The 13,847-nt window shown below is 44.2% G+C and overlaps 1 protein-coding gene across 1 annotated transcript in view; it reads left to right on the top strand.

The window, feature by feature from the left end:
- Positions 1 to 337: 337 nt before the first annotated feature.
- The window catches only part of dnajc24 (DnaJ heat shock protein family (Hsp40) member C24), a 28,980-nt gene continuing 15,470 nt past the window's right edge, over positions 338 to 13,847 (top strand). The window contains 2 exon segments of the mRNA NM_001044478.2: positions 338 to 369; positions 4,583 to 4,716. Coding sequence (NP_001037943.2) covers positions 4,609 to 4,716 — 108 coding nt within the window. The 5' untranslated portion in view covers positions 338 to 369; positions 4,583 to 4,608.

The following is a 13,847-nucleotide window of genomic DNA, read 5'->3' as shown; positions in this document are numbered from 1 at the left end:
CCCTTTCTATAGACTGGGGGAAGAGTCTGTGGCTGCAGATATTGTTTGCAACCAAATTACTAATTTTATTTTTTGTTCCTCGGCAGGTACAGCTAGCAATCAACACACAAAAAAATTGTATTTTATATCCCCTGACAAAAGTAAAAGCTGCCAGCACAGAGAATACAAATCTAAACATTGTGAGAGGGAACCTATAGTCTCCCACTCCCAGGGCAGCCTGAGGCTCTCCCACACGCTAAAGCGCCAACTCCTGTGGCTCCTCCCCCAAAGGCGGAACGTACGTACGTGTGTGTGATGTCATAATCTCGCGAGATGACGTGCGGCTTCTCAGCCCGGAATGAGGCGCTAGGCGGCCGTGTGTGGCTATAGGTATACATTATAGCGGGGATATTCATATACGTTATAGTGCGGCTATAGGTATACATTATAGCGGGGATATACATATACGTTATAGGCATGATTTGTGGGTTCAGTTTGAGTCCAGGGGAACTCTCTGGATTTGGCTGAATCTATTAGTGAAGTGACATAACCTTGTTAGTGTCTAATTGCCGGTGAGTGCGCAGTGCTGCGTAGATCAGAGCCGCAGAATCAGTGGTGTTGCTGCTGTGGTACTTCTATGCCAACACTGTAGAGTGTATGGCGATTGGATCTAAAAAGGGTTAACGTTCTGGAAAAATGTTGACCTTTTTCAGCCTATTTTCACGTTGCAAAATAAATGTTTCTTTGTGTGACCAATAGTTTATTGATATGTTGTATTGCTTAGTCAAACTCATCTTTCAGTCTGACTGACTAAACTAGGGTTAGTGGCACAGTGTCTCTGGCTGGTTGCTAGGGTTAGTGATGCAGCCTCACTGGCTGGTTACTAGGGTTAGTGGCACAGTGTCTCTGGCTGGTTACTAGGGTTAGTGGCACAGTGTCTCTGGCTGGTTACTAGGGTTAGTGGCACAGTGTCTCTGGCTGGTTGCTAGGGTTAGTGATGCAGCCTCACTGGCTGGTTACTAGGGTTAGTGGCACAGTGTCACTGGCTGGTTGCTAGGGTTAGTGATGCAGCCTCACTGGCTGGTTACTAGGGTTAGTGGCACAGTGTCACTGGCTGGTTGCTAGGGTTAGTGATGCAGCCTCACTGGCTGGTTACTAGGGTTAGTGGCACAGTGTCTCTGGCTGGTTGCTAGGGTTAGTGGCACAGTGTCTCTGGCTGGTTACTAGGGTTAGTGGCACAGTGTCTCTGGCTGGTTGCTAGGGTTAGTGATGCAGCCTCACTGGCTGGTTACTAGGGTTAGTGGCACAGTGTCTCTGGCTGGTTGCTAGGGTTAGTGGCACAGTGTCTCTGGCTGGTTGCTAGGGTTAGTGATGCAGCCTCACTGGCTGGTTACTAGGGTTAGTGGCACAGTGTCACTGGCTGGTTGCTAGGGTTAGTGATGCAGCCTCACTGGCTGGTTACTAGGGTTAGTGGCACAGTGTCACTGGCTGGTTGCTAGGGTTAGTGATGCAGCCTCACTGGCTGGTTACTAGGGTTAGTGGCACAGTGTCTCTGGCTGGTTGCTAGGGTTAGTGGCACAGTGTCTCTGGCTGGTTACTAGGGTTAGTGGCACAGTGTCTCTGGCTGGTTGCTAGGGTTAGTGATGCAGCCTCACTGGCTGGTTACTAGGGTTAGTGGCACAGTGTCACTGGCTGGTTGCTAGGGTTAGTGATGCAGCCTCACTGGCTGGTTACTAGGGTTAGTGGCACAGTGTCTCTGGCTGGTTGCTAGGGTTAGTGGCACAGTGTCTCTGGCTGGTTGCTAGGGTTAGTGATGCAGCCTCACTGGCTGGTTACTAGGGTTAGTGGCACAGTGTCACTGGCTGGTTGCTAGGGTTAGTGATGCAGCCTCACTGGCTGGTTACTAGGGTTAGTGGCACAGTGTCTCTGGCTGGTTGCTAGGGTTAGTGGCACAGTGTCTCTGGCTGGTTGCTAGGGTTAGTGGCACAGTGTCTCTGGCTGGTTGCTAGGGTTAGTGGCACAGTGTCTCTGGCTGGTTGCTAGGGTTAGTGATGCAGCCTCACTGGCTGGTTACTAGGGTTAGTGGCACAGTGTCACTGGCTGGTTGCTAGGGTTAGTGATGCAGCCTCACTTGCTGGTTACTAGGGTTAGTGGCACAGTGTCTCTGGCTGGTTGCTAGGGTTAGTGGCACAGTGTCACTGGCTGGTTGCTAGGGTCAAAAAATTTCATTACAGTAATGATGCTTCATTGTTATTTGTATATGACAATAAACTTGAAACTGAAACTACTAGGGTTAGTGGCACAGTGTCACTGGCTGGTTGCTAGGGTTAGTTGTGCAGCCTCACTGGCTGGTTACTAGGGTTAGTGGCACAGTGGCACTGGCTGGTTGCTAGGGTTAGTTGTGCAGCCTCACTGGCTGGTTATTAGGGTTAGTGGCACAGTGTCACTGGCTGGTTGCTAGGGTTAGTTGTGCAGCCTCACTGGCTGGTTACTAGGGTTAGTGGCACAGTGTCACTGGCTGGTTGCTAGGGTTAGTGATGCAGCCTCACTGGCTGGTTACTAGGGTTAGTGGCACAGTGTCACTGGCTGGTTGCTAGGGTTAATGATGCAGCCTCTCTGGCTGGTTACTAGGGTTAGTGGCACAGTGTCACTGGCTGGTTGCTAGGGTTAGTGATGCAGCCTCTCTGGCTGGTTACTAGGGTTAGTGGCACAGTGTCACTGGCTGGTTGCTAGGGTTAGTGATGCAGCCTCACTGGCTGGTTGCTAGGGTTAGTGATGCAGCCTCACTGGCTGGTTGCTAGGGTTAGTGATGCAGCCTCACTGGCTGGTTACTAGGGTTAGTGGCACAGTGGCACTGGCTGGTTGCTAGGGTTAGTTGTGCAGCCTCACTGGCTGGTTACTGGGGTTAGTGGCACAGTGTCACTGGCTGGTTGCTAGGGTTAGTGATGCAGCCTCACTGGCTGGTTGCTAGGGTTAGTGATGCAGCTTCACTGGCTGGTTACTAGGGTTAGTGGCACAGTGGCACTGGCTGGTTGCTAGGGTTAGTTGTGCAGCCTCACTGGCTGGTTACTGGGGTTAGTGGCACAGTGTCACTGGCTGGTTGCTAGGGTTAGTGATGCAGCCTCACTGGCTGTTTACTAGGGTTAGTGGCACAGTGTCACTGGCTGGTTGCTAGGGTTAGTGATGCAGCCTCACTGGCTGGTTGCTAGGGTTAGTGATGCAGCCTCACTGGCTGGTTACAAGGGTTAGTGGCACAGTGTCACTGGCTGGTTGCTACGGTTAGTTATGCAGCCTCACTGGCTGGTTGCTAGGGTTTGTGATGCAGCCTCACTGGCTGGTTACTAGGGTTAGTGGCACAGTGGCACTGGCTGGTTGCTAGGGTTAGTTGTGCAGCCTCACTGGCTGGTTACTAGGGTTAGTGGCACAGTGTCACTGGCTGGTTGCTAGGGTTAGTGATGCAGCCTCACTGGCTGGTTACTAGGGTTAGTGGCACAGTGTCACTGGCTGGTTGCTAGGGTTAGTGATGCAGCCTCACTGGCTGGTTGCTAGGGTTAGTGATGCAGCCTCACTGGCTGGTTACTAGGGTTAGTGGCACAGTGTCACTGGCTGGTTGCTATGGTTAGTGATGCAGCCTCACTGGCTGGTTGCTAGGGTTAGTGATGCAGCCTCACTGGCTGGTTACTAGGGTTAGTGGCACAGTGGCACTGGCTGGTTGCTAGGGTTAGTTGTGCAGCCTCACTGGCTGGTTACTAGGGTTAGTGGCACAGTGTCACTGGCTGGTTGCTAGGGTTAGTGATGCAGCCTCACTGGCTGGTTACTAGGGTTAGTGGCACAGTGTCACTGGCTGGTTGCTAGGGTTAGTGATGCAGCCTCACTGGCTGGTTGCTAGGGTTAGTGATGCAGCCTCACTGGCTGGTTACTAGGGTTAGTGGCACAGTGTCACTGGCTGGTTGCTAGGGTTAGTTATGCAGCCTCACTGGCTGGTTACTAGGGTTAGTGGCACAGTGTCACTGGCTGGTTGCTAGGGTTAGTGATGCAGCCTCACTGGCTGGTTACTAGGGTTAGTGGCACAGTGTTACTAGGGTTAGTGGTGCAGCATCATTGGCTGGTTGCTATGGATAGTGATGCAGCCTCACTGGGTGGTTGCAAGGGTTAGTGGCACAGTGTCACTGGCTGGTTGCTAGGGTTAGTGGCACAGTGTCACTGGATGGTTACTAGGGTTAGTGGCACTGTCACTGGCTGGTTGCTAGGGTTAGTAGTGCAACCTCACTGGCTGGTTGCTAGGGTTAGTGGTGCAGCATCACTGGCCGGTTGCTAGGGTTAGTGGTGCAGCATCACTGGCTGGTTGCTAGAGTTAATGGCACCATAGCATCCAGATAGTTGTTGCAATAAAGAGAGATGCAGAACAAAAAGTTAAAGGGCAAGGAAAGTCATATTCATTGTGTTAGCATAGTTAGCCCCCCTCTCCCCCAATGCAATTAGTAAACTTCTCTTCATTCAAAAAGAAGCACAAGGTATTGTACATGCACAGCCCCTGGGAAAGATGGCGGCACTGGCGCTCACATATGGTAATGTCCCTGTTCTACCTTTCTGTGTTGCACAGGATGCACAGGATTCTTATCTCATGGAATGGATTCTACACACCTGGGGCAGAAGGACTGGTACAGTATATTGGGGGCAAAGCCAAGCGACACTCAGGCAGAAGTGAAACAGAAGTACCAGAAGCTGGCTTTACTGGTAAGTCATTGGCATCTTTACCATCCCCTTTTGCCTTGCACCCTGGGGCGGAGCACTCACTGATTATACTGTAGAATGACTGGATACTGACATGACAGGTTGTTAGGCACCCCACAGTGATTATAAACGCTTACCTGCTACTCCAGGCTTTGGAAAAACCCTCCAGGGTAGAACTCTTTCCAAGATGTCTGTACTTTGCATTCATTCGACTAGAACTGGCGCAGGAGACACCTGGGGGTGAAAGGAAATGCCAGTGCAGTGCTGAACAAACAGTGACCCAGACTGGTACCTTTTTAGAAAAATTGGTACCGGCCCATTGTAGTTGGTAAGCCGCTCAAATCACTGGTTTCTTTCTTCCCCTTTAAACATCCAACTTGTGTTGTCTTTAAGCAAGCATGGGGTTCTTTTTAAAGGGGACATAAAACTTCCATGCTAGTGTTCTGCAAATGTCACTGGACTTCAACTCCCATCATGCTCCTGTCTATCATGAAGGATTAAAACATGCAACTTTGTCTGCTGTATGTTTTCACAGCCCTTCCGGGTAATCAAACCCCCTCCCCAAACGGTTACTTCAACTTTAAGCTGATTTTTATTCTGTTATAGGAGGTCACCTACCCCGGTAGCCAAAAAAATTCTTTCTATACTGTTATTGTTACTTTTTATTACTTATCTTTCAATTCAGGCCCTCTCCTATTCATCTTCCAGTCACTAATTTAAACCACTGCCCGGTTGCTAGGGTAAATTGAACCTGAGCAACCAGATAGCTGCTGAAATTCCAAACTGGAGAGCCGCTGAACCAAAAGCTAAATAATTAAAAACGACGACCAATTGAAGACTGTGTCAAAACATCACTGTCTGAATCATGTTAAATTATAATTCAAAGGAGAACTGCCCCTTTAAATGTATAGTTCTCTGCCGGTATGTAGCTTGATGTTGCTTGGGCAATATATATATTTTTTAAAAGGTCAACGGGATGAGTAAAAGAGAATCATGTGTTCATTTTCATGCACTGTACTGTTGCAGTGTCTGTCTTTAAACCTGCATGTGGCGTCTGGAAAAAAAATCTTTAAAGGGGAAGTTCTCATTAAATCACTTATCTATGAAGTGGACAGTGGTCAATTTGAAACTGGTCTGGTTGTTTTGTAACTTTGCTTTAATTCATATACAGGATATAAACCCCCAAAAAAGTGTTGGTTGAAGACCCCATATACTCACATTAAATATATTTTTTTAGTGTAAGCTTCAACTTAGCTTCAAATTATTTTCTAAATATAACCAATCAAATGTATATAGGTGTCTGAAATAATTAAGTTCATCTTTAGTATTGCCCTTTCAGCAGTCTGTCTCTATACAGGCAACTTTGTGTCGGAGCCGATTATATTGAAAGACAGTTAGCTCTAATACATTGGCAAAGGGAGCACACAGCAATGTATTTGATTGTCAATCAGAATCTGACTCCGACTCCTGCATGTAGAGAGACAGATTGTTGACAGGGCAATACTAAAGGTTATTCCCCAGCAGAGCAGAGAATATAAACAGCCAAAGGGAGAGTTTTAATATCAGTTACATTTACTAAAAGCGAAATCTTTGGCATTTAAATTGCTTTGTGGATGTCAGGGCCCCTGGCCCTTCCACACCAGCACTGGTTTTATGCTTAGATTGGGTCCAGAAACCTTCTGTTACTTGAATTGCCCAAGCTGCGCTCAAGCCCAGACAGACAAACTCCACAGCACGTTCTGCTTATAGACAGAAGCCAAGCGAAGCATTAGGATAACTGCGCGGATCTTCTTCCAAGATTTATAACGGGGGGCCATGAAAGCATGCTGCTGCTGGTAGGAACGATGGCAAGGATCTGGGCAGAGCTGCGGGGGCCCCCTCGTCCTGTCTGGGAAATGTTCTTGTCAAACCTATCAGTGAAACCATCAATTCTTCAGCGGAGATCTGCAGAGGGGGAAACGCATCCACTCTCTGCCTGTGGAACCCTTGACATGTGTGGCGAATCGCTGAAGAATGGGCAGACTCCGGGAAGTCTAGCGTGCATATGCAAATCAGCTTTTATATTTTATTTCCCACTGGCAATTAGATGAGAACCCAACGACTGCCTGCTTCCTGTCACATTGCGCCTCTAGGATATCGTTTGATGGGCGCTGGCACGTTTACCTACCGACAGCACCCACTTAGTACGTTCATCAGAAGAAATATTGGGACGTTAAAACATTGTGTAAAGGGATAATTCCCCTCTTGCCGTATAACTTACCACAGAGTACCAATAAATAATGATACTTATGTTCTGAATACTTTCTATACAGACATGTTAGTAATTGATTTCTTCTTTCATGTCACTTCAACTGCTTAAAAGATGTAATTGGAAAAACTCACTTTATAGGCAGGGAATTAGTTACTTTAGGCTCAACAGGAAAATATTATATATATATATATATATATATATATTTTATCAAGGTCCGTGATAAAGGTTCCAAGAGGGACTGAAACTTCGGATCGCATGGTGAATAAATAGAAGATATTGATGTGACCGGTCCTTCTTACAGGTATATATATATATATATATATATATATTTATTAGTGATGTCTGTGTCCAGAAAATCTCGCCCAGCACCCGACCCTAACCAACCTGAACCCTACCTGACCCGGCTTCTCCCCTCTATTTATAAACCCTTGCGTGAACCGCCCTGCAATGACATCACAAAGGGGGCGGGGCGTGTCGACGCACACCTATAAATTCACAAGCCGGAAGAGGCAGTCCCAGGTGGGTATTGGGCCGGCCCACACATCACTAATATATATATATATATATATATATATATATACACACACAGTGTGCTGCTTGGCCATTCTCAGCAATCCAAGACGTTGTTCCAAACAAAGTTTATCAGTGTCATAGTTTTCTGGGCTCCACCAGCAAAACAACATTTCTGGAACCCCTCCTCCACCTGCTAATATGTATTTATGCCATTGCAGTTAACCTACTATTGGGAGATAACCAAAGTGCCCAAAGAAAATAACCTTGATCAGAATTGAACCCAAGACCCTAGTGCTATATGGAAGGAGTGCTAATCATGTCTCCCCTGGGCTGCCACACTGTGGTTAGTGAAAGTATCTGCCTCCAAGATGAGATGACCACTGCCATTGGCCAGCTGATTTTGGTCTGCATTTTGTGAATTGTATAACAATGGGGTCACCCAACTAATCATACTCGGGGCCCCTACACATGGGTTGATAATCAGCCAGCTTGGTCAGTATTGGTCTCCCGATCTATACTTATACAGAGGCATGAGGCTAAAGGCCAAGCACAAGCCTAAGGATTACAGAACAGCAGTGTTCTCTTCTTACCAATAGAACTTATAAAATATATATTATGTAATGATCTCATCAGTTATATTCAGTGCTTATTGATGTTTTCCATGACTTATTGTAACTTGTGACTTATAATAAAGTGCCACTTACTTTATAATACAAGGATATTAAAAGTAATAGAAATCAGGTTTGGAGTCCCATCCCCTGCACTTGGCCTTTATATGGTTATGGGACTCATATATATATATACCTGCCTATATACCCTGTTATGTGCCATGATCCCTAGCTCTGTTTTGTCTGAGATGCCGCCTTAGGAAAGGCACAAAATAAGACACAAACAAGCCGGGGTGGCGGTGGCATCGGGCCAAGTATCTATGGAAATGAAGTGCCAGCGTCGCCGGAGAGAGGATATGAATTTCCATCATTCGAAGTGATAAATGCGCAGCCGATTGTTGCAAAGACAATAAATCTATGAAACTAATTCAAACCTATTGTTCGACCCCATCACGATGAATTTTACTGCTCCCATTTTATATTTGCTGGGATTTTTGGGTCAGTGCAGATTTGCCTCGGAATTTGCCTGCAGCTGTTGTGCGTATGGAAATTGCTGTTTACAGTGATGTGACCTGCAAACCAAAAAAAGGAAAGAAAAAAAAAACCATCTTTTTTTTTTTTTTTTTTACCCCGTTAATTTCATTGATTTTGATGGTATTTTAACAATCTGTTTCCCAAAAGCAGAGATACAATTAGGCTGAAAATGATATAGGGGTGTCAGTGTGCGGGGGTGCAAAGTGTATCCTGATGGACGGGAAGGCAACCTGTGGCACCCTGCAGCTGGAGTCGGAATTTCTATCAGCAGCTGTGCCTACTGGTTGGTTATATATATATATATATATATATATATATATATATATATATATATATATTATCCTTAGGGGAGGCAGAGATATGGGGATATTGTATGTTATCCCTGTAGGTGTGCAGGTCACCTAGTGGCTAGCCATAGTAAGGCTGCAAGTAAATGGCATGTTATATATTATATTTACAGGTATGGGAACTGTTATCTAGAATACTTGGGACCCGGGTCTTTCTGTAATTTGGAGCTCCATACCTAAAGTCTACTAAAAAATCATTTAAACGTGAATTAAATCCAATAGGATAGTTTTGCCTCCAATAAGGATTCATTATATCTTAGTTGGGATCAAGTACAGGTACTGTTTTATTATTACAGAGAAAAGGGAATCATTTAACCATTAAATAAACCCAATAGGGCTGTTCTGCCCCCAATAAGGGGTAATTATATCTTAGTTGGGATCAAGTACAGGTACTGTTTTATTATTACAGAGAAAAGGGAATCATTTAACCATGAAATAAACCCAATAGGGCTGTTCTGCCCCCAATAAGGGGTAATTATATCTTAGTTGGGATCAAGTACAGGTACTGTTTTATTATTACAGAGAAAAAGGAATCATTTAACCATTAAATAAACCCAATAGGGCTGTTCTGCCCCCCAATAAGGGGTAATTATATCTTAGTTGGGATCAAGTACAGGTACTGTTTTATTATTACAGAGAAAAGGAAAATAATTACTAAACATTTGAAATATTTCATTAAAATGGAGCCTATGGGAGGTGGCCTTCCTGTAATATGGAGCTTTCTGAATTACGGGTTTTTTTTTTATAATGAATCCCATTCAAATATATATATATATATATATATATATATATATATATATATATATATTTATCCTACAACTAAGACTCATGGGGCAGTTTACATAGGTTAATATTATTCTTTAAGTTAAAGTGATCCCTGCACACTTGAATAATAATAAAAACCCAATCATTAAATTTTACCTACCGTAATAAAGAAAATTTAATTCTAAGCAACTTTCCAATATACATTAAATACAAAATTTCAATAGTTTTAAAATGGTTTGTAAATGTAATTGCTATTTAAATCTGTATCTGCCCTGGTGCCTTCGACAGCCAGCTAATTAGCAGTCCTGCAATGAAGCAGGCAAGGCTGATTGATGCTACATTGTTTCATTAGGCAGAAACAGCAGTACAGAAAGGGACAGACAGGCACAGCTTTCAGTAGGAATGGCATTTACAAATAACTTCTATTGAAACTTTGGAATGAATGCATATTGGGAAGTTGCATTAGAATGACTTTCGTTTGGTTTAGGAAAAATTGTGTTTGTGGGTGTACTTCCCCTTTAATAAAGAATATGATTCACAACATAGCTTTACACACACGGCAGTCTGGAGGCAATACCCGTTGTTCAGATAGGGTTACTGTTGGTACATAGAGCTTGGACTGTTCTCCTGAACTGAAAGTTTAGTGGGTGCCGGCATACTAGGCCCGGACTGGCAATCTGTGGGTTCAGGCAGATGCCAGAGAGGCTGCTGTAAGGTGCCATAGAAAGTCACTATTTATTGGGCTGTTTGGGCCTCTGTGTATTTGGAATATCAGGGCCTATTTTGAATCCCAGTCCAGAGCTGCAGGCTAGCTACCTTACTTCCCATTTAAGTCAATGGAAGTGATCCATTGTGCTATAGGTTCTACACTCCAAAGCCAATCAGTGCTGCTCAAGGGATCATCTTCTTCTTCATCACTTACACAGCTCATGGGGTGCGCCCCATTCCTAAACATTAGGTGGCAGTAGTGTGTCATATTTTCCCAGCTTCTCCTTTTCTCCCACGATTTCATATTTAACCTAAAACTTGGAACAAAAAAAAAAAAACCCCAAGTTCCGTTGCTGATTTTTAGTGCTTGCGAGCCTCCTAAGCTTTATTGCTGGCGCTCGCCTTGCATTGCTGAACACGTATCCCTTTGCTAGAGCCGTAATTATTTATGTTAATGAGAAGCACAACTAATCCCGCAGTTTGAGGCTCTAAGCCGGGGCCTCATCTGAGCCGACTTTCCACTGGCCCGAGGCTCGAATGACAAATTCCCTTCTTTGACTTGTAAATGGGGATTGTGCCTACAAGGTGACAGTATACTGTTAATTGCAATTGTCGCTCACTGGGTTAATTTCCTTTACTATTAGGCACAGCGTAATTAGGAAACTGTACCCATTCAGGTTTCTGTGAAAGGAAAAGCCAGGATGAAAATGAGTATAATAATTGTATTTTGGCTTGCAAGCGAGTGCGAGACGTATCAGGGCCGGCAACTCTAAAGCATCATTAGCTGGAGGAGTTAAAGGGAAAGTTATTCCTTCCAGAATTATCCTATTTGTTACATGTTTCCACCCCGAGACTAACCAATGTCTCGGGGTGGCAACAACAGGCATAGAGGCTCAGTATTGGGCCACTGTAGGCCCTCAATGGCTGCCAGGTCCCAGTGATCTTTAGGGTGAAGACACACTTGACGTTTAGTAGCCGCTGCTTTTGAAAAAGTCATGGCGACTATCCGCGTGGGCAACTTATACGCTAACCCAGGGGTCCCCAACCTTTCTTACTCGGGAGCCACAGTCAAATGTAAAAAGACTTGGGGAGCAACACAAGCACCATAAACGTTCATGGGGCACTGAGAGCAACACCCAAGGGGTTGGGGGCAACATGTCATATCAATTAAACCCAATTAGATTGTTTTGTCTCCAAAAATAACAATATCTTATTTGGGATCAAGTAGCAGGCACTGTTTAGTTATAACAGAGAAAAATGAAATTTGAATTATTTGATTGAAATGGAGTCAGAAATGTAATTCAGAGCTTTCTGGATAAAGGATTTCCAGTTAATGGATCCCATACCTGTACCCTAAGATATATTTCTTAGCAATGAACTGTGCTCAATAGCAATGAACAGATGGGCTGATTGGGGCTGAGAAACCTAATCCTAGGCACAGATTTGAGTCGGTGGTGGCCTAAACATAAAGCAGGGCCAGATGCAAGGTAGCAAAGTAAAGAAGGACTTCAGGCTCGGGTTGGGTGCTGTTTGGGAAACCATGGGTTAAGGGGCAGAACCACCATTTACTACTACTTACCCCTTTAAAACCAAAAATATATAAAACACCCCAAACATGCATAAAATAGTAAATATCTTACTTAGCTGCATAGAATGCAGTGTAGTCTGCACAGCGTGCCTAAACTATCAGAGAAAGATTATACTGTTGTAAAACATAGGAATGTTGTGGCCCATACCTTAGTTCTAATTAGGCCCCTACCTTGCTACTAATTAGTTCCATTTAGATATGAGTGGGAGCCACCGGGGGGCCATACAAGTGTCCCTCTCTGATCAGCCCTATTCCTGGGCATGTAACGTATTGATTGAGATTGTTTTTGTTGTGCTTATTGTCCCTGGATGGAGAAAGGCTTCTATAGCCGGGGCTGCAGGACCCTTAGCTGGGCAGAAAGATCAATTCATAGGCAGAAAGCATGAAAGCGCTGACAGAACACGCTAGCTAATTAGTAGCCGATGGAGCATTGAGGCCACAAAGCGAGGCCCCCTAGCCCCGGGCTGACAGCTCCTACAAGACCTCTTTACATAACAGTGGGATGTAAATCATTAAGTCAGCAAAGTAGAACATCTCTCCATATCGGCTGCCATGTAACAAGTCGCTCCCTCCAACCTATTGTCATGGGATAACATTTGTTTAGGGGTGGGGTGCAACATTGGGGTTTTTCCCCCTTGACTTCTGCCACTTTTGTTTAACCATCATTCCCCCCCATAAGCTTTATACTGGCCCATGGTGAGAGCTGAAGTACAGGGAACCCCACATGATAACAATCGATAGGCAGCAAGCGCAACTATGACTGTTATTCCATTTGTTTCCAATGTATTGATTATCATGGGAAAACCAATAGGGCTGGAGGAGCTATTTTTGTGCTTTTTTAATTATTTACCTATTTTTCAGTGAAAATGAAAGCTACTATCTAGTTGCTAGGGTCGGTTTTACCATAACAACAAGTCAGCGGATTAAATGAGAGACTGGAATATGAATAGGAGAGGCCTGAGTAGAAAGATAAATAGTATAATAAAAGGTAATGGTAACAGTATGATTGTACACAGAGCAATAGTGTTTTTGCTGCTGGGGTCAGTGACCCCCATATGAAAGCTGAAAAAATATCAATTGAAAAGTTGCTAAGAATAGGACTTTTTAACATACTAAAAAGTTGGTCTTCATTATTTTTTATCATTTTTGAATTATTTGCCTTTCTCTTCTGCCACTTTCCAGCTTTCAGATGGGGGTCACTGACCCCAGCAGCCAAAAACTATTGCTCTGTGAGGCTACAGTTTTATTGTTATTGTTACTTTTTATTACTTATTTTTCTTTTCATGCCCTCTCCTATATATTAGTCTTTCATTCGAATTACTCCCTGGTTGAATTTGGACCCTAGCAACCAAATACCTGCTGGAACTTCATAATGGAGAGCTGCTGAACAAAAAGTGAAAATATAAAAAAAAAAAAAACTATAAATAATAAAACAATGAAGACCAATTGCAAATTGTCCTAGACTATTACTCTCTACATCATACTAAAAGTTAACTCTAAGGTGAACAACCCCTTTAAAGCTGCAGTATACACCCAAAAACACCTTTGTTAAATAGTATTTGTGTTGAAATTACATTCTGCCTATTGTTTTCATTTTTGTTATAATAAAGCACTCATTTGAAAGTTGGGCTGTTTTCTCTGAACCCTTTCCCTCCCTTCCTTTAGGTGGTTCAGAGCTCAGCTATTTTTAAACAAACCCCTTCCTTCTCTAAGCTGCAGCCTTTGAGCAGCTCATTATCAGGGGTTTCTCAGTGTACTGGTAATTAATTTTATCAGCTGCTCTGAGGTTCAGCAATTGTAATTAACGGCTGTATGACCAT

Source organism: Xenopus tropicalis, chromosome 4 (genome assembly GCF_000004195.4).
Source record: "Xenopus tropicalis strain Nigerian chromosome 4, UCB_Xtro_10.0, whole genome shotgun sequence".
Classification (NCBI taxonomy): Eukaryota; Metazoa; Chordata; class Amphibia; order Anura; family Pipidae; genus Xenopus; species Xenopus tropicalis.
The sequence above is the reverse complement of the archived record's forward strand: the minus strand, read 5'-3'. Positions and strand labels throughout refer to the sequence as shown.